The 25,414-nt window shown below is 45.9% G+C and overlaps 1 protein-coding gene across 3 annotated transcripts in view; it reads right to left on the bottom strand.

Moving 5' to 3' along the window:
* The window catches only part of LOC135441511 (A-kinase anchor protein 8-like), a 31,465-nt gene extending 12,503 nt beyond the window's left edge, over positions 1 to 18,962 (bottom strand). Inside the window, exons 1-7 of one of the 3 annotated variants that reach the window (XM_064701065.1) lie at positions 18,885 to 18,962; positions 15,573 to 15,605; positions 13,774 to 13,990; positions 11,452 to 12,013; positions 6,216 to 6,312; positions 3,096 to 3,142; positions 2,005 to 2,041 (exon numbers count right to left, since the gene is read on the bottom strand). In XM_064701065.1, the coding sequence (XP_064557135.1) occupies positions 2,005 to 2,041; positions 3,096 to 3,142; positions 6,216 to 6,312; positions 11,452 to 12,013; positions 13,774 to 13,990; positions 15,573 to 15,605; positions 18,885 to 18,894 (1,003 nt within the window). In that variant the 5' untranslated portion in view covers positions 18,895 to 18,962. The other 2 variants (XM_064701066.1, XM_064701067.1) reach the window with 2 other exon arrangements.
* Positions 18,963 to 25,414: the final 6,452 nt, after the last annotated feature.

The raw sequence follows: 25,414 nt of genomic DNA, 5'->3' as shown, positions 1-25,414 counted from the left end.
AGGAAATAATTCTAAATTCCAATGGAATTCCAGCCCAAAAATCCAACACAAAAATCCCAAGAAAATTCAAAATCCAGGAATTCCGACCCAAATTCCAATGGAATTCCAGCCCAAAAATCCCAGGAAATTCAACCCAAAAATCCAATACAAAAATCCCAAGGAAATTCAAAATGCCAATAAATCCAACCCAAATTCCAAAGAAATCAGCCCAAATTCCAATGAAATTCCAGCCCAAAAATCCCAAGGAAATTCAAAATGCCAATAAATCCAACCCAAATTCCAATGGAATTCCAGTCCAAAAATCCCAAAAAGTCCAATGCAAAAATCCCAGGAAATTCAAAATCCCAGGAAATCCAACCCCAAATTCCAATGGAATTCCAGCCCCAAATCCCAGGGAATGCAACCCAAAATCCAACCCAAAATCTCAGGGAATCAGCCCAAAATTCCAGGAATTCCAAGCCAAGGAAATCAGGTCAAATTCCAATGGAATTCCAGTCAAAAAGTCCCAGGAAATCCAACCCAAAATTCCAAAGAAATCAGTCCAAATTCCAGGAATTCCAAGGCAAGGAAATCAGGCCAAATTCCAATGGAATTCCAGCCCAAAAATCCCAGGAAATTCAAATCAAAAATCCCAAGAAAATTCAAAATGCCAGGAAATCCAACCCAAATTCCAATGGAATTCCAGCTCAAAAATCCCAGGAAATTCAACCCAAAAATCCAACACAAAAATCCCAAGAAAATTCAAAATGCCAATAAATCCAACCCAAATTCCAAAGGAATCAGCCCAAATTCCAATGAAATTCCAGCCCCAAATCCCAGGAAATTTAACCCAAAAATCCCAAGAAATCCAACGCAAAAATCCCAGGAAATCCAACCCCAAATTCCAAAGGAATCAGTCCAAATATCCAAGGAAATTCCAGCCCAAAAATCCCAAGAAATCCAATACAAAAATCCCAAGGAAATTCAAAATGCCAATAAATCCAACCCAAATTCCAAAGAAATCAGCCCAAAATCCCAGGGAATCCAACCCTAAATCCCAGGAAATCGGCCCAAATTCCAGGAATTCCAACTCTGAATCCAAGGAAATCCAACCCAAAATCTCAGGGATTCAGCCCAAAAATCCCAGGAAATCATCCCAAGGAAATCCAACCCAAAATCCCAGGGATCAGCCCAAAATTCCAGGAATTCCAACCCTAAATTCCAAAGAAAGGAACCCCAATATCCAAGGAATTTCAACCCAAAATTCCAGGAAATCCAGCTCAAATTCCAAGGAAATCCAAAATCCAAGGAAATCCAAAATCCAAGGAATTCAGCCCAAAATCCAACCCAAAATCTCAGGGAATCAGCCCAAAATTCCAGGAATTCCAAGCCGAGGAAATCAGGCCAAATTCCAAGGAAATCCAACCCAAAAATCCCAGGAAATCCAACCCAAATTCCAATGGAATTCCGGCACAAAAATCCCAGGAAATTCAAATCAAAAATCCCAAGAAATCCAACGTAAAAATCCCAGGAAATCCAATCCAAAATTCCAAAAAAATCAGTCCAAATATCCAAGGAAATTCAACCCAAAAATCCCAAAAAAATTCAAAATCCCAGGAAATCCAGCCCAAAATCCCAGAAATTCCAACACTAAATTCCAAAGAAATCAGCCCAAAAATCCAAGGAAATCCAGCTTAAAATCCAAGGAAATTCAAATTCCAAAGAAATCAGCCCAAAATCCCAAAAAAAATTCAAAATCCCAGGAAATCCAACCCAAAATCCCAGAAAAACCAAAATTCCAGGAAATCCAACCCAAAAATCCCAATAAATCCAAACCAAAATTCTCCCCCAATCCCAAATTCCCAAAATTTTCCTGGATTTTCTTCCCCAGATTCCTGAAAATCTCTCAATTTTCTTCACCAAATTTTCAAAATTCCCAGGATTTTCCTCCCCTCCGAACTCCTGGAAAATCCCCAGGAATTTCTGGAATTTTCCCTGGAATTTTCCCTGGAATTCCCAACTCACCTTTCTCAGAATCTCTTCCCTCCTCATCCTCCCCTTCCTGAAAAACCAAAAATTCAGGAATTTTCAAATCCCAAAAATTTCCCTCCCTTATATCCCAAAATTCCAGAATTTCTCTCCCTCAAATCCCAAAATCCCAAATTTTCCTCCTTAAGACCCCAAAAAGTCAAAATTTCCCTTCCTGAAATCCCAAAAATTCCCAAATTTCCCTCCCTTATATCCCAAAATCCCAAATTTCCCTTCCCCAGACCCCAAATTTCCAAAGTTTTCCTTCCAGAAATCCCAAAATCCCAAAATTTCCCTCCCTGAAATCCCAAAATTCCAAATTTCCCTCCCTGAAATCCCAAAATTCCAGAATTTCCCTCCCTGAAATCCCAAAATCCCAAAATTTCCCTCCCTGAAATCCCAAAATTCCCAAATTTCCCTTCCTGAAATCCCAAAATCCCAAAATTTCCCTTCCTCAAATCCCAAAATTTCAGAATTTCCCTTTCTCATATCCCAAAATTCCCAAAATTTCCCTTCCTGAAATCCCAAAAATTCCAAATTTCCCTCCCTTATATCCCAAAATCCCAAAATTTCAGAATTTCCCTTTCTCATATCCCAAAATCCCAAATTTCCCTTCCTCAAATCCCAAAAATCCCAAAATTTCCCTCCCTTATATCCCAAAATCCCAAAATTTCTCTTCCAGAAATCCCAAAATTTCAGAATTTTCCTCCCTGAAATCCCAAAATCCCAAAATTTCCCTTCCAGAAATCCCAAATTTCCCTCCCTCAAATCCCAAAATTCCAGAATTTTCCTCCCTTATATTCCAAAGTCCCAAAATTTCAGAATTTCCCTTTCTCAAATCCCAAAATCCCAAAATTTCTCTTCCAGAAATCCCAAAATCCAAAAATTTCCCTCCCTTATATCCCAAAAATCCCAAAATTTCTCTTCCAGAAATCCCAAAAATCCCCAAATTTCCCTCCCTCAAATCCCAAAAATCCCAAAATTTCCCTCCCTGAAATCCCAAAATCCCAGAATTTTCCCTCTCCCCACCCAAAATTCCTTTGGAAATTCCCAAAATTCCCAAAATTCCCGGATTTTTCCCCACTCACCCCTCTGGATTCTTCCTTTTCTCCGGATTCTCCTTCTGTGCCTTCCTCTGGAAAAAACAAAAATCCAAAAATTTGGGAATTTGGGATCAATCCTGGAATTTTTTAATGGAAATTAAATCCCAAAATTTGGGAATTTGGGATCAATCCCGGAATTTTCTGAGCTGGAAATCCAAAATTCATCCCCAAAATTGGGAATCTGGGGTAAATCTGGGATTTTTTAACTGGAATTTAACCCCAAAAATTGAAAATTTGGGATCAATCCCGGGATTTTTAACTGGAATTCCAGAATTCCTCCACAAAATTTGGGAATTTGGGATAAATCCTGGGATTTTTAACTGGAAATTCAGCCCCAAAAATTGAAAATTTGGGATAAATCCTGGGAATTTTAACTGGAATTCAGCCCCAAAAATTGGGAATTTTAAAATCCAAAATCCATCCTAAAAAATTTGGGAATTTATTGAGAAATCCTGGGATTTTCTCAGCTGGAATTCCAAAATTCATGGCAAAAATGGGAATTTTGAGGTAAATAATGGGATTTTAAACAGGAATTCCAGAATTCCTCCCCATAAATTGGGAATTTGGGATCAATCCCAGGATTTTCTGAGCTGGAAATCCAAAATTTATCCCAAAAAATTGGGAATTTGGGATCTAATCCTGGGAATTTAAAGCGGAATTTAGCCCCAAAATTGGGATATTTGGGGTAAATCCGGGGATTTTTAACTGGAAATCCAAAATTCATCCCAAAAAATTGGGAATTTGGGATCAATCCCAGAATTTTAGATTGGAATTCCAGAATTCCTCCCCTAAATTGGGAATTTGGGATCAATCCCAGGATTTTTGAACTGAATTCCAGAATTCCTCCACAAAATTCGGGAATTTGGGATAAATCCTGGGAATTTTAACTGGAATTCAGCTCCAAAAATTGAAAATTTGGGATCAATCCTGGGATTTTTAACAGGATTTTCTGGGATTCAGCCCCAAAAATTGGGAATTTGGGATCAATCCTGGAATTTTTAACTGAATTCAGCCCCAAAAATGAGGAATTTGGGATCAATCCCAGGATTTTCTGAGCTGGAAATCCAAAATTCCCCCAAAAAATTGGGAATTTCAGGAATTTTTTAACTGGAATTCCAGAATTCCCCCCCAAAAATTAGGAATTTTAGGGATTTTTAGCTGGAATTCCAGAATTCCTCCCAAAAATTGGGAATTTGGGATCAATCCCAGGATTTTTTAGCTGGAAATCGAAAATTCCTCCCCAAAAATTGGGAATTTTAGGGATTTTTTGAGCTGGAATTCCAGAATTCCTCCCCAAAAATTGGGAATTTCAGGGATTTTTGGCTGGAATTCCAGAATTCCTCCCCAAAATTGGGAATTTGGGATCAATCCTGGGATTTTTAACAGGATTTTCTGGGATTCAGCCCCAAAAATTGGGAATTTAGGATCAATCTCTGGGAATTTTAAAATCCAAAATCCATCCTAAAAATTTTGGGAATTTATTGAGAAATCCTGGGATTTTCTGAGCTGGAAATCCAAAATTCATCCCAAAAAATTGGGAATTTCAGGGATTTTTTGGCTGGAAAATGAAAATTCCTCCCCAAAAATTGGGAATTTTTGGGATTTTTTGGCTGGAAATTGAAAATTCATCCCCAAAAATTGGGAATTTCAGGGATTTTTTAGCTGGAATTCCAGAATTCCTCCCCATATATTGGGAATTTCAGGGATTTTTGGCTGGAATTCCAGAATTCCTCCCCAAAATTGGAAATTTGGGATCAATCCTGGGATTTTTGAACTGGAATTTCAGAATTCCTCCACAAAATTCGGGAATTTGGGATAAACTCTGGAATTTTAAGCTGGAGATTCAGCCCCAAAAATTGAAAATTTGGGATCAATCCTGGGATTTTTAACAGGATTTTCTGGGATTCAGCCCCAAAAATTGGGAATTTGGGATCAATCCTGGAATTTTTAACTGAATTCAGCCCCAAAAATGAGGAATTTGGGATCAATCCCAGGATTTTCTGAGCTGGAAATCCAAAATTCATCCCAAACATTGGGAATTTCAGGAATTTTTTAACTGGAATTCCAGAATTCCCCCCCAAAAATTAGGAATTTCAGGGATTTTTAGCTGGAATTCCAGAATTGCCCCCAAAATTTGGGAATTTGGGATCAATCCCAAGGATTTTCTGAGCTGGAAATTGAAAATTCATCCCAAAAAATTGGGAATTTAGGATCTAATCCTGGGATTTTTATCTGGAATTCAGCCCCAAAAATTGGGATATTTGGGGTAAATCCAGGGATTTTTAACTGGAAATCCAAAATTTATCCCCAAAAATTGGGAATTTCAGGAATTTTTTTGGCTGGAATTCCAGAATTTCTCCCCAAAAATTGGGAATTTCAGGGATTTTTCGCTGGAAATCCAAAATTCATCCCAAACATTGGGAATTTCAGGGATTTTTTAGCTGGAATTCCAGAATTCCTCCCCATATATTGGGAATTTGGGATCAATCCCAGGATTTTCTGAGCTGGAAATCCAAAATTCATCCCAAAATTGGGAATTTGAGGGATTTTTGGCTGGAATTCCAGAATTCCCCCCCAAAATTGGGAATTTCAGGGATTTTTTTGGCTGGAAATCCAAAATTCCTCCCCAAATATTGGGAATTTCAGGGATTTTTCTGAGCTGGAATTCCAGAATTCCTCCCCATATATTGGGAATTTGGGATCAATCCTGGGAATTTTAACAGGATTTTCTGGGATTCATCCCCAAAAATTGGGAATTTAGGATCAATCTCTGGGAATTTTAAAATCCAAAATCCATCCTAAAAATTTTGGGAATTTATTGAGAAATCCTGGGATTTTCTGAGCTGGAAATCCAAAATTCATCCCAAAAAATTGGGAATTTAGGATCTAATCCTGGGATTTTTATCTGGAATTCAGCCCCAAAAATTGGGATATTTGGGGTAAATCCCAGGATTTTCTGAGCTGGAAATCCAAAATTTATCCCAAAAAATTGGGAATTTCAGGAATTTTTTTGGCTGGAATTCCAGAATTCCCCCCAAATTGGGAATTTCAGGAATTTTTTTGGCTGGAATTCCAGAATTCCCCCCAAATTGGGAATTCCCTGACCGTTGTCGGAGCTGGAGTTCTCGGATCCGTCCGTCCGTCCGTGTCCGTCCGTCGGCTGCCGGCGCCGCCCCAGCCAGTCCCGGCGGGGCCGCTTGCGCTGGGGAAAAACGGGGAGAAAATGGGTGAGAAATGGGGAAAAAACGGGGGAAAATGGGGGGAAATTGGGAGGAAAATTGAGAGAAAAATTTGAGAAAAAATTGAGAAAAAATTGAGAAAAAATTGAGAAAAATTGAGGAAAAATTGGAAGAAAAAAATGAGGAAAAAAATGGGAAAAATGAGGAAAAAATGGGAAAAAATGAGGAAAAAATGAGGAAAAATGAGAGAAAAAGGGGAATGGGGAGAAATGAGGGAAATTGGGAAAAAGGGGGGAATGGGGAGAAATGGGGAAGAAATTGGAGAGAAAATGGGGAAAAATTGGAGGAAAATTGAGAAAAAATTAGGAAAAAATTGGGGAAAAAATTCAGGAAAAATGGAGAAAAAATGGGGAAAAATGAGGAAAAATGGAATGGGAAAAATGAGGGAAATGGGGGAGAAATGGGGGAGAAATGGGAAATGGGAAAATGGGGGGAAAATGGGGAAAATGAGGAGAAAAATTGAGGAAAAAATTGAGAGAAAATTGAGAAAAATTGAGGAAAAATTTGAGAAAAATTGAGAAAAATTGAGAAAAAATTGAGAAAAATTGAGAAAAATGAGAAAAATTGAGAAAAATGAGGAAAAATGGGAAAATGGGAAAAAATGAGGAAAAAATGAGGAAAAATGGGAAAAAAAATGAGGAAAAAATGAGGAAAAAATGAGGAAAAAATGAGGGAAAAATGAGGGAAAAATGAGGGAAAAATGAGGGAAAAAATGAGGGAAAAATGAGGGAAAAAGGGAGAAAAAAGGGGAGAGATTGGGGAAGAAATTGGGGAAAATTGGGGGGAAATAATGAGAGAAAAATTGAGAAAAATTGAGAAAAAATGAGAAAAAAATGAGGAAAAAATGAGAAAAAAATGAGAAAAAAATGAGGAAAAGTGGGGAAAAAATGAGGAAAAAATGAGGGAAAAAGGAGGGAGAGTGCGGGGAGAAATGGAGTGAGAAATGGGGAAAGTGGGGAAAAAACGGGGGGAAAATGGGGGGAAAATTGAGAGAAAAATGAGAAAAATTTGAGAAAAAATTGAGAAAAATTTGAGAAAAATGTGAGGAAAGATGAGGAAAAAATGAGGAAAATTATCAGGGAAAAATGAGGAAAAATCAGGGAAAAATGAGGAAAAAATGAGGAAAAAATGAGGAAAAGTGAGGAAAAATGAGGAAAAAATGGGGAAAAATAGGGAAAATGAGGGAAAAATGAGGGAAAATGAGGGAAAATGAGAGAAAAATGAGGAAAAAATGAGGAAAAATGAGGGAAAATGAGGGAAAAAGGGGAGATTTGGGGGAGAAATGGTGAGAATGGGAAATTGGAAAAAACAGGGGAAATGGGGGAAAATTGAGAGAAAAAATTGAGAAAAATTTGAGAAAAATTTGATAAAATTTGAGAAAAAATTGAGGAAAAATTTGAGAAAAAATGAGGAAAAATGAGGGAGATTGGGGGGAGAAATGGGTGAGAAATGGGGAAAGTGGGAAAAACGGGGGAAAATGGGGAAAATTGAGAGAAAAAATTGAGAAAAAAATGAGGAAAATTTGATAAAATTTGAGAAAAAATTGAGAAAAATTTGAGAAAAATTTGAGAAAAAATGAGGAAAAAATGAGAAAAAAATGAGGAAAAAATGAGGAAAAATGAGGAAAAAATGAGGAAAAAAGGGGGGAGATTGGGGGAAGAAATTGAGGAAAAATGGGGAGAAATTGGGGAAAATGGGGGGGAAAATTGAGAGAAAAAATTGAGAAAAATTGAGGAAAAAATCAGGGAAAATGGGGAAAAAAGAGAGAAAAATGAGGAAAAAATGGGGGAAAAGGGGGGAGATTGGGGGGAGAAATGGGGAAATTGGGGAAAAAATGGGGAAAAATGGGGGGGAAATTGGGGGAAAAATTGGGGGAGAATTGAGAGAAAAACGTGAGAAAAATTTGAGAAAAAAATGAGGAAAGAATAAGGAAAAATGGGGAAAAATGAGGAAAAAATGAGGAAAAAATGAGGAAAATTATCAGGGAAAAATGAGGAAAAAATGAGGAAAAAAATGAGGAAAAAATGGGGAGAAAATGAGGGGAAAAATGAGGAAAAAATGAGGGAAAAAGGGGGGAGATTGGGGGGAGAAATGGGGAAATTGGGGAAAAATGGGGGAATAAATGGGGGGAAAATTGGGGGAGAATTGAGAGAAAAATTTGAGAAAAAATTGAGAAAAATTTGAGAAAAAATTGAGGAAAAAATGAGGGAAAAATGAGGAAAAAATGAGGAAAAAAGGAGGGAGAGTGGGGGGAGAAATGGGGAAAGTGGGCAAAAAACGGGGGGAAAATGGGGAAAATTGGGGGGAATAAATGGGGGGTAAAATGGGGGAAAATTGAGAAAAATTTGAGAAAAATTTGAGGAAAAAATGAGGGAAAAATGAGGGAAAAAGGGGGGAGATTGGGGGGAGAAATGGGGAAATTGGGGAGAAATGGGGTGAGAAATGGGGAAATTGGGGAAAAAAAGGGGGAAAATGGGGGTAAATTGAGAGAAAAATTGAGAAAAATTTGAGAAAAAATTGAGAAAAAAATGAGGAAAAAATGAGGGAAAAATGAGGGAAAAATGAGGAAAAAATGAGGAAAAAATGAGGGAAAAAGGGGGGGAGATTGGGGGAAGAAATTGGGGAAAATGGGGGGGAAAATTGAGAGAAAAAATTGAGAAAAATTTGAGAAAAAAATGAGAAAAAAAATGAGGAAAAAATGAGAAAAAAATGAGGAAAAAATGACGAAAGAATGAGGGAAAAAGGGGGGAGAGTGGGGGGAGAAATGGGGTGAGAAATGGGGAAATTGGGGAAAAAACGGGGAAAAATGGGGGGAAAATTGAGAGAAAAAATTGAGAAAAATTTGAGAAAAAATTGAGAAAAATTTGAGAAAAAATTGAGAAAAAAATGAGGAAAAAATGAGGGAAAAATGAGGGAAAAATGAGGGAAAAATGAGGGAAAAATGAGGGAAAAATGAGGGAAAAATGAGGGAAAAATGAGGGGAAAATGAGGGGAAAATGAGGGGAAAATGAGGAAAAAATGGGGAAAAAATGAGGAAAAATAGGGAAAAAATGAGGGAAAAATGAGGGGAAAATGAGGGGAAAATGAGGGGAAAATGAGGAAAAAATGAGGGAAAAAGGGGGGAGATTGGGAGAATACCCCTAGAAAGTCAAGGAAAACCATGATAATTTTATGGAAAACCACAGAGAAATCATGGAAAACCCATGGAAATCATGGAAAACCATGGGAAAAACCACAACAAATCCATGAAAGAATTACGGAAAACCATGGGAAACCATGGAGAAATCATGGAAAACCATGGGAAAAACCACAACAAACCCATGAAAGAATTACGGAAAACCATGGGAAACCATGGAAAACCATGGAAAACTCATGGAAAACCCTGGAATTATCATGGAAAACCATGGAAAACCCATGGAAATCATGGGAAAAACCACAACAAACCCATGAAAGAATTACGGAAAACCCTGGGAAAACCATGGAAAATCCATAGAAAATCAAGGAAAAACCACGATAATTTCATGGAAAACCATGGAAAAATCATGGAAAACCATGATAATTTCATGGAAGACCATGGAAAACTCATGGAAATCATGGAAAACCCATGGAAATCATGGAATACCCATGGAAATCATGGAAAACCCATGGAAATCATGGAAATCATGGAAAGCCATGGGAAAAACCACAACAAACCCCTGAAAATATTACGGAAAACCATGGGAAAACCATGGAAAATCATGGAAAACTCATGGCAAACCATGGGAAAAACCACAACAAATCCATGAAAGAATTATGGAAAACCATGGGAAAACCATGGAGAAATCATGGAATACCCATATAAAGTCAAGGAAAACCATGATAATTTCATGGAAAACCATGGGAAAAACCACAACAAACCCATGAAAGAATTACGGAAAACCATGGGAAAACCATGGAGAATCAGGGAAAACTCATAGAAAGTCAAAGAACACCACAATAATTTCATGGAAAACCATGGAAAAACCACGGAGAAATCATGGAAAACCATGGGAAAAACCACAACAAACCCATGAAAGAATTACGGAAAACCATGGGAAAACCATGGAGAAACCACAGAGAAATCATGGAAAACCCATGGAAATCATGGAAAACCATGGGAAACTCATGGAAATCATGGAAAACCATGGGAAAAACCACAACAAACCCATGAAAGAATTACGGAAAACCCTGGGAAAACCATGGAAACTCATGGAAAACCATGGTAATTTCATGGAAAACCACGGAGAAATCATGGAAAACCCATGGAAATCACGGAAAACCATGGGAAACTCATGGAAATCATGGAAAACCACAGTAATTTCATGGAAAACCATGGAAAACTCATGGAAATCATGGCAAACCATGGGAAAAACCACAACAAACCCATGAAAGAATTACGGAAAACCACGGAGAAATCATGGAAAACCATGGGAAAAACCACAACAAACCCATGAAAGAATTACGGAAAACCATGGAAAACCATGGAAAAACCACGGAGAAATCATGGAAAACCCATGGAAATCATGGAAAACCATGATAATTTCATGGAAAACCATGGGACTAATGCGGAAAACTCATGGAAAACTCACGGAATACCCCTAGAAAATCAAGGAAAACCATGATAATTTCATGGAAAACCATGGGAAACTCATGGAGAAATCATGGAAAACCCATAGAAAGTCATGGAAAACCAAGGGAAACTCATGGAAAACCATGGGAAACTCATGGAGAAATCATGGAAAACCCATAGAAAGTCATGGAAAACCAAGGGAAACTCATGGAAAACCATGGGAAAAACCATGGGAAAACAAACCCATGAAGGAAAACCATGGGAAAACCATGGAGAAATCATGGAAAACTCATGGAAAGCATGGCAAACCATGGGGAAAACCACAACAAACCCATGAAAGAATTACGGAAAACCATGGGAAATCATGGAAAACTCATGGAAAACCATGGGGAAAACCACAACAAATCCATGAAAGAATTAGGGAAACCATGGAAAACCATGGAAATCATGTTAAAAATGCCAAAGCCCCCAGCAAACGCCGGGAATCGCTGCAAATCCCCAACCCCAGACTCACCCTGCACTCGCCGTCCCACAGGCGCCAGGCCCGGCGCTGCCGTTTGGTGCCGCGGGCGGGGCCCGGCGGGGGCGGGAACAGCGGAGGGGGCGGGGCCTGGCGGGGGGCGTGGCCTCGGGGGGCGGGGCCTCGGGGCTCGGCCCAGCCCCCCCCCCGCGGGCGGAACCCCGCGAACCCCGCCCGGTCCCGGCAGCCCCAGGGCGGGCGGGAGCCCGGGAACGGAGCCTGAGCCCGGCGGCGGCCCAGGAAACCGGCGGGGTCGGGCTCGGGCTCGGCGGGGAAATCGGGATAATCGTTGGGATAATCGGGATAATCGTTGGGATAATCGTTGGGATAATCGTTGGGATAATCATTGGGATAATCGTTGGGATAATCATTAGGGTAATCATTGGGATAATCATTAGGGTAATCAGGATAATCATTAGGGTAATCGTTGTGATAATCGTTGGGATAATGGGCGGGATAATGGCTCCGGTAATCGCCGGGGTAGCCGAAGGATGCCCGGTACAGATCCCGGTGCTCGCTCACGCGGGAGTCGCCGTAGGATTCGTAGGGATCGTACCTGAGGGGAAAATTGGGAATTCTGAGGGGAAAATTTGGGAATTCTGAGGGGAAAATTTGGGAATTCTGGTAGCTGAGAGGGAAAATTTGGGAATTCTGGTAATTGAGAGGGCCCATATTCCCATTCCCACTCCCCATCCTGTTCCACCATTCCCATCCCTGTTCCATTCCCAAATCCCATTCCCACATTCCCAATCCCCCAATCCCAATCCCATTCCCACATTCCCAATCCCCCAATCCCAGTCCCACATTCCCAATCCCCCATCCCCAATCCTCCATTCCCAACCCCAATCCCAATCCCACATTCCCATTCCCACCTGTCCGGGTTGGCCGGGTACCCCCGTCCCGGCGCCCCCTCGCTCTCAGGGTGCATCCCAGATCCCATTCCCATTCCCCCATTCCCATTCCCATTCCCACATTCCCCCATTCCCATTCCCACCTTTCCGGGTACCCCCGTCCCAGCACCCCCTCGCTCTCAGGGTGCATCCCAGATCCCATTCCCAATCCCATATTCCCACATTCCCATTCCCATTCCCACCTTTCCGGGTACCCCCGTCCCGGTGCTCCCTCGCTCTTGGGGTGCATCCCGACGCCCCCAAGATCCCAATTCCCATTCCCAATCCCCCATTCCCGCCTTTCCGGGTTGGTCCCGTACCCCCGTCCTGGTGCCCCCTCGCTGTCCGGGTGCATCCCATATCCCATTCCCAATCCCATTCCCATTCCCAATCCCCCATTCCCATTCCCACCTTTCCGGGTACCCCCGTCCCGGCGCCCCCTGGTTCCCCATTCCCATTCCCATATTCCCCCATTCCCATTCCCACCTTTCCGGGTACCCCTGTCCCGGCGCCCCCTCGCTCTCGGGGTGCATCCCGGCTCCCCCATTCCCAATCCCCCATTCCCATTCCCATATTCCCACATTCCCATTCCCATTCCCACCTTTCCGGGTACCCCCGTCCCAGTGCCCCCTGGTTCCCCATTCCCATTCCCATTCCCAATCCCATTCCCACCTTTCCGGGTACCCCCGTCCCGGTGCTCCCTCGCTCTCCGGGTGCATCCCAGATCCCATTCCCATTCCCATATTCCCAATCCCATTCCCACCTTTCCGGGTACCCCCGTCCCGGCGCCCCCTCGCTCTCGGGGTGCATCCCGGTGCCCCCCGGTTCCCCATTCCCAATCCCCCATTCCCATTCCCATTCCCATTCCCACCTTTCCGGGTACCCCCGTCCCAGCGCTCCCTCGCTCTCGGGGTGCATCCCAGATCCCATTCCCATTCCCATTCCCATTCCCAATCCCCCATTCCCACATTCCCATTCCCATTCCCACCTTTCCGGGTACCCCCGTCCCAGCGCCCCCTCGCTCTCGGGGTGCATCCCAGATCCCATTCCCAATCCCCCACTCCCATTCCCACCTTTCCGGGTACCCCCGTCCCAGCGCCCCCTGGTTCCCCATTCCCATTCCCAAATTCCCACATTCCCATTCCCATTCCCACCTTTCCGGGTACCCCCGTCCCGGTGCCCCCTCGCTCTCGGGGTGCATCCCAGATCCCATTCCCAATCCCAAATTCCCTCATTCCCATTCCCACCTTTCCGGGTACACCCGTCCCGGCGCCCCCTGGTTCCCCATTCCCATTCCCAATCCCCCATTCCCATTCCCCCATTCCCACCTTTCCGGGTACCCCCGTCCCGGCGCCCCCTCGCTCTCCAGGTGCATCCCGGCTCCCCCCGGTTCCCCATTCCCATATTCCCCCATTCCCATTCCCACCTTTCCGGGTACCCCCGTCCCGGCGCTCCCTCACTCTCCAGGTGCATCCCGGCTCCCCCCGGTTCCTGCCGCGCTTTCCCGGGGCCGTCGCCGCCCTCGGTGCCGCCGTCGGTTTGGGAATTGCCCAAATCCCAGGAATTGCCGGCGGCCGATCCGAAGCCGAAGCCCCCGGAGCCCTCGGGGCCGCAGCCGTAGCCGTAGGCATAGCCCTCGTACCCTGGGGGCAATGGGGATTTATTGGGATTTATTGGGATTTATTGGGATTTATTGGGAATTCCTGGGGATTTGGGATTTATTGGGACTTACTGGGGCTTCGGGAGTCACCGGGATTTAATGGGAATTATCGGGAATTCAGGATGCACCAGAATTTAATGGGAATTATCAGGAATTCAGGATTCGCTGGGGATTATAGGGAATTCAGGATTTACTGGGATTTAACGGGGATTAGCTGGAAGTAAGGATTTACTGGGATTTAATGGGAAATATTGGGAATTCAGGATTTACTGCGGTTTATAAGGAATTACCGGGAATTTGGGATTCACTGGGATTTAATGGGAATTATTGGGAATTCGGGATTTACTGGGACTTAATGGGAATTATCAGGAATTAGGGATTCACTGGGATTTAATGGGAATTATCAGGAATTTGAGATTTACTGGGATTTACTCGGAATTATTGGGAATTCGGGGTCTACTGGGGATTATCGGGAATTCAGGATTTAATGGGAATTATCAAGAATTTGGGGTTTACTGGGGTTTCATGAGAATTATCGGGAATTCAGGATTTCCTGGGGATTATCAGGAAATCAGGATTTACCAGGAATTATCGGGAATTCAGGATTTACTGGGATTCACTGGGGATTATAGGGAATTCAGGATTTACTGCGGTTTATAAGGAATTACCGGGAATTTGGGATTTACTGGGGATTATTGGGAATTCAGGATTTACTGGGATTTAATGGGAATTATCAGGAATTAGGGATTTACTGGGATTTAATGGGAATTATCAGGAATTAGGGATTCACTGGGATTTAATGGGAATTATCAGGAATTTGGGATTTACTGGGATTTAATGGGAATTATTGGGAATTCGGAGTCTACTGGGATTTAATGGGAACTCAGGATTTAATGGGAATTATTGGGAATTTGGGATTTACTGGGATTTAATGGGAATTATTGGGAATTCAGGATTTACTGGGATTTAATGGGAATTATCAGGAATTTGGGATTTACTGGGATTTAATGGGAATTATTGGGAATTCAGAGCCTACTGGGATTTAATGGGAATTATCAGGAATTTGGGATTTACTGGGATTTAATGGGAATTATTGGGAATTCGGAGTCTACTGGGATTTAATGGGAACTCAGGATTTAATGGGAATTATCAAGAATTCGGGATTTACTGGGATTTAATGGGAATTATCGGGAATTCGGGATTTAATGGGAATTATCAGGAATTTGGGATTCACCAGGATTTACCAGGATTCACTGGGGAATTGGGGAGAGCTCCAGGATTTACCAGGAATTCAGAATTTACTGGGAATTTGGGATTGTTCCCAGTTAATTCCCATGGAATTTGGGGTCACTCCCAATTGTTCCTATGGAATTTGGGGTCGTCCCCACTGAATTTGGGGTGGCAAAACTCCCCAGTTTTGAATTCAGAGCTGTTCCCCGTTCCAAAAATGCCAATTTTTTTGCTGAATCCGGTGAGAATTTGGGAGCAAAATCTGGGAAAAGAGAAATGGGAGCTTCCCAAGGGATCTGGGGATGGATCCAGGGGGAGGAAATTCCCACACTTGCCTCTGCTCGAGCCCGAATTCCAATCTCCGTACCCTAAAAAACAGAAAAATCCACGTTAGGATCCCAAATCCCCCCAAATTTCCTTCAAAATTCCCCCAAATCCGCAGGGAATCGGCCCCAGGAGCCCCAAATTCCCAATTTCCATCCAAGCCAGGAAGGGTTCCCAGCCCTGGGGGTTTGGGGGTGCTCAGGAAAGGGAAATTCCTGCTGGGAAATTGGGGGAAAGTGGGGAAAAATCAAGGGGAAAATGAAAAAAAAATGGGAAAAATGAGGGAATATGGAAAAAACTGGGAAAAACTGGGAAAAATGGGGGAGGAAATGGGAGAAAAATGGGAAAGAATGGGAAAGAAATGGAGGGGGGAAATTGGGGAAAATGGGGAAAAATGGGAAAAAATTGAGAAAAAATTGAGAAAAAAATTGAGAAAAAAAGGGGGGAAATGGGGGAAAATAGGGGGGAAATGGGAGAAAAATGGGAAAGAAATGGGAAAGGAAATAGAGGAGATAAATGGGGGAAAATGGGAAAAATTGGGAAAAATGGGAAAAATTGAGAAAAAATTGAGAAAAAATTGAGAAAAAAATGGGTGAAAAAGGGGGGAGATGGGGAGAAAATGGGGGGAAATGGGGGGAAAATGGGGGGAAAATGGGGAAAAAATGGGGGGAAATGGGGAAAAACAGGGGGAAAGAGGAAAAAATGGGAAAGAAGGAGGAAAAAGGGAAGAAAAATGGGGGAAAATTGGGAAAATATGGGAAAAACTTGAGAAAAATGGGGGGAAATTGGGATAGAATTAGGGAAAATGGGAAAAGTGGGAAAGAATGAGAAAAAAATGGGGAACAAAAGGGTTTGGATCCCATTCCTGCTGTTCCCGGCCGCCCTCATTCCCCAGAGCAATTTCAGCCCTAATTAGCGGCTCCTCATTAGCATAAAAACCCAATTAAGGGGTTTGGGCGCTCCTTCCCCGCCTGCGGGTGGGAATTCTCCGGGAATATTGCGGGAAGGTGTGGCCCAGGTGAGGGAACGGGACGGGATTCACGGAAAATGGGAGAAAAAATGGGATAAAAACGAGAAAAATGGGATAAAACCGGGAAAAAATGGGATAAAAATGGGATAAAAACGGAAAAAAATGGGATAAAAACGGGAAAAATGGGATAAAAACGAGGAAAAAAGGGATAAAAAACGAGAAAAAATTGAATAAAAACGAGAAAAAAAGTGGGATAAAACCGAGAAAAAATGGGATTAAAACGGCTCGGGAGGGGTCGGGGTGAGAATAAACCCGGGCGGGGATGGAACCGGGAATTCCCAGGAGATGTGAACGGGACCGGGCTGGGAGAAAATCCCGGTTTTGGGAGCAAATTTCTGGGAAATTGGGAATTTCCAGTACTCAAAGCAGGATCAGGAGACTCAAATGGAGCTGGATCGGTTTTAAATCCCGGTTTTGGGGATCGAATCCCGGTTTTTGGGATCGAACTCCCGGGAACTGGGGCTCTCCCAAAGAACCCCGGTCCCTCACGGTCACCCCCGGTCTCGGTGTCCCACCGGTCCCCTCAGGGACACCCCCGGCCCCTCACGGTCCCCTCCATGCTCCGGTATCGCCCCGGGCCCTCAGGGACACCCCCGGTCCCTCACGGTCCCCTCCATGCTCCGGTATCGCCCCGGGCCCTCAGGGACACCCTCGGTTCCTCACGGGCCCTCAGGGCTCCCTTCCATGTCCCGGTGTCCCTCCGGTCCCTCACAGACACTCCCGGGGTCCCTCACGGTCCCCCCCAGTCCCGGTGTCCCCCCGGTCCCTCAGGGCTCCCCTCCACATCCCGGTGTCCCTCCGGTCCCTCACAGACACTCCCGGTGTCCCCCCGGTCCCTCACGGTCACCCCTGGTCCCTCACAGACACTCCCGGTGTCCCCCCAGTCCCTCAGGGCTCCCCTCCATGTCCCGGTGTCCCCCCGGTCCCTCACAGACACTCCCGGTGTCCCCCCGGTCCCCTCACGGTCCCCCCTGGTCCCTCACAGACACTCCCGGTGTCCCTCACGGTCCCTCAGGGCCCCCTATCCCCATGTCCCGGTGTCCCCCCGGTGCCCTCAGGCCAGCCCCGGTGCCTCAGGGCTCCTCTCCATGTCCAGGAACCCCGGTGTCCCTCACGGTCCGGGTCCCTCACGGTCACCCCCAGTCCCGGTGTCCCCTCGGTGCCTCAGAGAAAGCCCCGGTCCCTCAGGGCTCTCCTCCATTTCTCTCTGTCCCCCCGGTTCCTCACAGACACCCTCAGTGTGCCTCACGGTGATCTCTACGTCCCGGTGTCCCCTCAATCTCCCGGTGTCCCCCCGGTTCCTCACAGACACCCTCGGTGCCTCAGAGACACCCCGGTCCCTCACGGTCCCTCAGGGCTCCCTTCCATGTCCCAGTGCCCTCCCAGTCCCTCAGAGACACCCCCGGTGCCTCAAAGATACCCCCGGCTCCCTCACGGTGCCCCCGGTGCCCTCAGGGACACCCCCGGTGACTCAGAGACACCCCCGGTCCCCTCAGGGACACCCCTGGTCCCTCACAGACACTCCCGGTGTCCCTCACGGTCACCTCCAGTCTCGGCGTCTCCCCGGTGCCCTCACGAACCCCCCAATCCCGGTGTCCCCCGGTCCCTCACGAACCCCCCGGTCCCGGTGTTTCCCCAGCCCCTCAGGGACCCCTCCCGTTCCCGCTCTGCCCTCACGGCTCCCCCCAAACCCCTCAGGGCTCCCTCACCGACCCCAGCGAGCCCCTGCCGGATCCCTCCGCCCGTCACGGACCCGCAGTGGCCCCTCACGGTTCCACTGCCCCTCACCGACCCCAGCGGCCCCTCATGGACCCGCCAGCCCCTCACGGTTCCACCGCCGCTCACGGATCCCAGCGAGCCCCTGACAGACCCCGCCGCCTCTCACGGATCCCTCCTCCCGTCACGGATCCCGCCGCCCCTCACTGACCCCAGCCAGTCCCTCACGGACCCGCCGCCCCTCACGGTTCTGGCTCCTCACTGACCCCCAGAGAGCTCCTCACGGATCCCCCCTCCCGACACGGATTCCCCCGCTTCTCACTGACCCTGCCGTCCCTCACGAATCCCACCGCCTCTGACGGACCCCGCCGTCCCTCACGGTTCCCGCCCATCACCGACCTCAGCCGCCCCTCACGGATCCCTCTGCCCGTCACGGACCCGCCGGGCCTCACGGTTCCCGCTCCTCACCGACCCTAGCGGCCCCTGACGAACCCGCCGCCCCTCACGGACCCCTCCGGCCCCTCCCGGTCCCGGTGCCCGCGGTCCCTCCCGTCCCGGTGCCGCCCCCTCCCCTCACCGTAGCTCATGATGGCGGCGCCTCCTCCCCTTTCCCGGGCGGTAACGGCGCCGCGCCGGCCCCGTCCCCTCGCGCTGATTGGCCGCGCAGCTCCGCCTCCCTTCGCGCTGATTGGTCAGCGCGGGTCGCGCCTCCCATTGGCAGCCGGCCGGTGTCGTTTATCGCTTTCCCCGCGATGCGATTGGTTAAAGTGAAAGTCTTCTGGATGAGGAGGCGTGGCCTCCGGCCGCTCTGCTCCCCCATTGGCCAGCTATGCCGGCTTAGGGCCTATCGTGTGAGAGGCGCACCTTTAGCCACACCCACTCGCCGCAACACCGGTTGCTATTGGCTGACTCCTTTGAGGCCACGCCCCCTGTGGCGCCCTCACGTGGCCGCTGGCGGCGGTGCGGTGTCACCTGGGGTCACGTGTTTGTCACGTGCGGCGCATGTCACGTGTTCGTCACGTGGGGGACGCGGGGACGGAGCCGGGGTCACCGGGGGGGTCCGAAATCCCCAAAATTACCCCAAATCCCAAAAACGACCCCAAATCCCCAAAAACGACCCCAAATCCCCAAAAACGACCCCAAATCCCAAAAAATGACCCCAAATCCGCGTCCTTGATATCCCCAAAAATGATCCCAAATCACGACTCCAAATCCCCAATGTCCCCAAATCCACAAATCCCAAAAATCAACCCCAAATCCCAAATCCCCATTCTCTGGATTTCCCCAAATTTCCCTGGATTTTCCTGGAATTTCCCCAAATTTCCTTGGATTCCCCCAAATCCCCCTGGATTTTCCCAAATTTCCCTGAAATTCCCCCGAATCTCCCTGGATCCCTCCCAAATCCCCTTGGATTATCCAAAATTTTTCCGGAATTTCCCCAAATTTCCTTGGATTTCCTCCAAGTCCCTCTGGAATTCCCCGAAATTTCCCTGGATTTCCTCAAAATTTCCCTGGAATTCTCCCTGGATTCCCCCTAAATTTCCTTGGATTTTCTCCAAATCTCCCTGGATTTCCATCAATTTCCCCCGAAATTTCCCAAAATTTCCCTTTATTTCCTCAAATATTTCCTAGAATTTCCCGGAATTTCCCCAAATCCCTCTGGAATTCTCCCTGGATTTCCCCCCAAATTTCCTTGGATTTTCTCCAAATCCCTCCAGATTTCCCCAAATTTCCCTACGTTTCCCCCAAATCCCTCTGGAATTTACCCAAATTTCCCGGGATTCACCCCAAATCCCCCTGGATTTCCTTGGAATTCCTCCAAATTTCCCCACAATTTCCCCAAATTTCCTTGGATTTTCCCCAAATCTCCTCAGATTTCCATCAAATCCCCCTGAAATTCCCCCAGATTTCTCCCAAATTTCCCCCAAAATTTCCCTTTATTTCCTCAAATTCCCCTGGAATTCCCCCAAATTCCTCTGGATTTCCTGGAATTGCCCCAAATTTCCTGGAATTTCCCGGAATTTCCCCAAATCCCTCTGGATTTCCTCAGAATTTTCCCCAATTTCCCCTCAAATCCCCCTAAAACTTCCCCCAATTTCCCTGGATTCCCCCCCAATTTCCCTGGAATTCTCCCTGGATTCCCCCAAATTTCCTTGGATTTTCTCCAAATCCCCCTGAATTTCCCTGCATTTCCCCCAAATCCCTCCAGATTTTCCCAAATTTCCCTGGATTTCCCTAAATTTCCCCAGAATTCCCCCAAATTTTGCCCAAATTTCCCTGGATTTCCCCAAATCTCTCTGGGTTTCTGCCAACCGGCTCCAGATTTCCCCCAAATTTCCCTGGAATTCTCCCAATTTTCCCTGGAATTTCCCTCAAATTTCCCCTGGAATTTCCTCCAAATTTCCCATAAATTCCATGGAATTCTCTGAAATTTCCCCAAATTTCCCTGGAATTTCCCTCCAATCCCTCTGATTTTAAATGCTCCCAAATTTCCCTGAAATTCTCCCAAATTTCCTTGGATTTTCCCCAAATTTCCCTGGAATTTCCCTCAAATCCCTCGGATTTTAAATTCTCCCAAATTTCCCTGGAATTCTCCCAATTTTCCTCCAAATTTTCCCCAAATTTCCCTGGAATTTTCCCAAATTTCCTTGGATTTTCCCCACATTTCCCTGGAATTTTCCCAAATTTCCCTGAATTTTCCCAAATTTCCCTGGAATTTCCCCGAATTTCCCAGAATTTTCCCAAATTTCCCAGAATTTCCCTCATCCCCACCCCAGTCCATGCAGAAACTCCGTTTTTTCCCGGATTTCATCTCCAGAAGAATTTAATCCATCGTCCCCCAGTGCCGGGTACAGGAACCGCCGGAAACGTCCCGAAAAACGTGGAAATAAAATTTTAAAAAAAGGAAAAAAAAACCCAAAAAACAAACAAAAAAAAATTTCCATTAAAATTCCTTCCGAAATCCGGAAGTTTGGGGATTCCCAAATAAAAACGGAATTTTTTTCCTTTTTTTCCTTTGCTTTCTACACAAATCTAGAGTTTAAAAAAGTCGGGGTGAGGGAGGAAAAAACGGGAATAAAACCAAGAAAAAACAAAAAATAAAAAATCCAAAGGAATTTGGGGAAAATCCGGAGCCGAATCCTCCCGGAATTTTGGGGATTCCCACGGGATTTCCTTGGGAAAAAATGGGAATTTTGGGAACATGCAACCCCGGAACTGAGGCAATTCCGACATCTACGGGGCCACTAAAAATAAAAATAAAACCCAAAAAAATTCAGGAATTGAAGGAATTTACAGCTCTGCCAAGGGTCCAAATGTACAAAATCCACAGCGTTTCCCCCCGGGAATCCCTGCTGGGAATGCTGGGAATTCTGGGAATTCCCTGCCCGGCTTCTTTGGGATACAAAAAGGGGAAATTTTATCTTCATTTCCCGGGAATGGGGGGCAGAATTCCTGAAATTCCCGAGGGAATGCTCCGTGTGTGTAGTGCTTGCGGCTGTCCCAGCCCAAAAAACCCAAAAAATCCCAAACTCACCCCAAAAATCAGGGCAGAATTTGGGGGGTTTGATGGGTGGGTTGTTGATTATTTTTGTGTGATTTTTTTTTGTGTTTTTGTTTTAATTCCCAGGGTTTTGGGAAAGGGGGGCGCTCAGGGCCGGCGGCTCCGGGGGGGCCTCGCTGGGCGGCTCCGGGCGCGAGAAATCGGTGGCGAGGATGTGGCGCTGGAGGTGCCGCAGCCACTGCTCCTGCACGGCCAGCGGGCCCTGGAACTGCGCCTCGCAGAACCTGCGAAATGGGAAAATAACGGGGTTTAGAGGGATTACGGGATTTTGGGGAAAATCTGGGGTTTTTAGAGAGAATTCCTGGGATTTCAGGGATTTTGGGCCCTGGAACTGCGCCTCGCAGAACCTGCAAAATGAGGAAAATGCGGATTTTAGAGAGAATTTCTGGGGATTCTAGGGAAAAATCTGAGATTTTACAGAGGATTCCTGGGGTTTTGGGGGAAAAACCGGGATTTTTAGAGAATTCCTGGGATTTCAGGGAGAATTTTGGGGATTTTGGGCCCTGGAACTGCGTCTCGCAGAACCTGCAAAATGAGGAAATGCAGATTTTAGAGAGAATTCCTGGGGTTTTTGGGGAAAAAATCTGGGGTTTTGGGGAGAATTTCTGGGGTTTTGGGGGGAATTCCTGGGATTTTGGGTAAAAAATCTGAGATTTTGGGCCCTGGAACTGCGCCTCACAGAACCTGGAAAACGGGGAAATGCAGATTTTAGAGACAATTCTGGGGATTCTAGGGAAAAATCGGGGGTTTTAGGGGAAAAATCCAAGATTTTAGAGAGGATTTCTGGGGTTTTGGGCCCTGGAACTGCGCCTCGCAGAACCTGCAAAACGGGAAATAATGGGGTTTAGAGAGGATTCCGGGGGTTTTGGGGAAAAATCTGGGGTTTTAGGGGAAAAATCCGGGATTTTGGGCCTGGAACTGCGCCTCGCAGAACCTGAAAAACGGGGAAAATACGGATTTTAGAGACGATTCCAGGGGTTTTTGGGGAAAAATCTGGGGTTTTAGGGAGAATTTCTGGGAATTTTGGGGAAAAATCCGGGATTTTTAGAGAGAATTCTGGGGATTTTGGGCCCTGGAACTGCGCCTCGCAGAACCTGGAAAATGGAAAAATGCAGATTTTAGAGACGATTCTGGGATTCTGGGGAAAAATCTGGGGTTTTGGGGGAAAAATCCAGGATTTTGGGCCCTGGAACTGCGCCTCGCAGAACCTGGAAAATGGGAAAATGCAGATTTTAGAGGGGATTACGGGGGTTTTGGGGAAAAATCCGAGATTTTAGAGAGGATTCCTGGGATTTCAGACAGAATTTCTGGGGTTTTGGGGGAAAAATCCGGGATTTTTAGAGAGAATTCCTGGGGTTTTGGGCCCTGGAACTGCGCCTCGCAGAACCTGGAAAACGGAAAATGGGGGGTTTACAGGGGATTCAGGGGTTTGGGGGAAAATCCGGGATTTTAGAGAGAATTCCTGGGATTTCTGGGGCAATTCCTGGGTTTTGGGCTGGAATCCATAGAGAAATTCAAGGGTTTGGGGCAGGAATTCCTGGATTTTGGGAGGAATTCCCAGGTTTTGGGAAGAATTCCTGGATTTTAACAGGAATTCCCAGATTTTGGGGAGTGGGAATGGTAAAAATGGGGGAAAACCCCAAAAAACTGGGGAAAAAAACCCGCAAAAAATGAGATAAAGAAGGGAAAAGGGGGAAATGCAGGAAAAGAGCCCAAACCAGGGATGGAAAAGTGGGGAAAATGCAGAAAAAAGCCCCAAAAAAGGCTGGAAAACCGGGAAAAGCCCCCAAAAACCCAGGAAAAGAGAGGAAAAGAGCCAAAAACAGGGAGGGAAGAGCAGGAAAAGGGGAAATGCTGGGAAAAAGGGAAAAGAGCCAAAATCAGGGATGGAAGAACAGGAAAAGGGTGGGAAACAGCCAAAACCAGTGATGGAAAATTGGGGAAAATCAGTAAAAATGTCCCAAAAGAGGCTGGAAATTGGGGAAAAGCCCCCAAAAACCCAGGAAAAGAGGGGAAAACAGTGAAAAACAGGGATGGAAGAACAGGAAAAGAGGGGAAACACAGGAAAAAAGGAGAAAAGAGCCAAAAACAAGGATGGAAGAACAGGAAAAGGGTGGGAAACAGCCAAAAGCAGTGATGGAAAAATGGGGAAAATCAGGAAAAAACCCCAAAAAAAGGCTGGAAAATCGGGAAAAGCCCCAAAACCCAGGAGCAAACCCCAAATGCCGTTTCCCACCTGCACTTGAGGGTGTAGATGTTGCCCACGAACTTGACGAGCGAGGGCTGGGGAAGGAATTGGGGTGGGAAACACCAAAAATGGGATGGGAGAGTGGGAAAAGGGGAGAAAACTCCCCAAAATGGGATGGAGATGAGGAAAAAGGGGGAAAAAGAAGAAAAACCAGGGATGGGGGAAATGCAGGAAAAGAGGGGAAAACAGTGAAAACCAGGGAGGGAAGAGCAGGAAAAGGGGAAATGCTGGGAAAAAGAACCAAAAACAAGGATGGAAGAGCAGAAAATGAGGGGAAAAGAGCCAAAATCAGGGATGGAAGAACAGGAAAAGGGGAAACGCAGGAAAAAGGGAAAAGAGCCAAAATCAGGGATGGAAGAACAGGAAAAGGGTGGGAAACAGCCAAAACCAGTGATGGAAAATTGGGGAAAATCAGTAAAAACACCCCAAAAAAGGCTGGAAAATCGGGAAAAGCCCCAAAAACACAGTAAAAGAGGGGAAAACAGTGAAAAACAGGGAGGGAAGAGCAGGAAAGGGGAAATGCTGGAAAAAAGGAGAAAAGAGCCAAAAACAAGGATGGAAGAGCAGAAAATGAGGGGAAAAGAGCCAAAAACAGGGAGGGAAGAGTGGGGAAAATCCGGAAAAAAAGCCCCAAAAAAGGCTGGAAAATCGGGAAAAGCCCCCAAAAACCCAGGAAAAGAGAGGAAAACAGTGAAAAACAGGGAGGGAAGAGCAGGAAAAGGGGAAATGCTGGGAAAAAGGGGAAAAGAGCCCAAACCAGGCATGGAAGAACAGGAAAAGGGTGGGAAACAGCCAAAAGCAGTGATGGAAAAATGGGGAAAATCAGGAAAAACACCCCAAAAGAGGCTGGAAAATCGGGAAAAGCCCCCAAAAACCCAGGAAAAGAGGGGAAAACAGTGAAAAACAGGAAGGGAAGAGCAGGAAAAGGGGAAATGCTGGCAAAAAGAGCCAAAAACAGGGAAGGAAGAGCAGAAAATGAGGGGAAAAGAGCCCAAACCAGGGATGGAAAAGTGGGGAAAATGCAGAAAAAAGCCCCAAAAAAGGCTGGAAAATCGGGAAAAGCCCCCAAAACCCAGGAGCAAACCCCAAATCCCGTTCCCCACCTGCACCTGAGGGTGTAGATGTTGCCCACGAACTTGACGAGCGAGGTCTGGGGAAGGAATTGGGGTGGGAAACACCAAAAATGGGATGGGAGAGTGGGAAAAGGGGAGAAAACTCCTCAAAATGGGATGGAGATGAGGAAAAAGGGGGAAAAAGAAGAAAAACCAGGGATGGGGGAAATGCAGGAAAAGAGGGG

Source organism: Zonotrichia leucophrys, unplaced genomic scaffold, assembly GCF_028769735.1.
Source record: "Zonotrichia leucophrys gambelii isolate GWCS_2022_RI unplaced genomic scaffold, RI_Zleu_2.0 Scaffold_320_59343, whole genome shotgun sequence".
Classification (NCBI taxonomy): domain Eukaryota; kingdom Metazoa; phylum Chordata; class Aves; order Passeriformes; family Passerellidae; genus Zonotrichia; species Zonotrichia leucophrys.
Note: the sequence above shows the minus strand (reverse complement) of the source record. Positions and strands in the feature narration are given on the sequence as shown.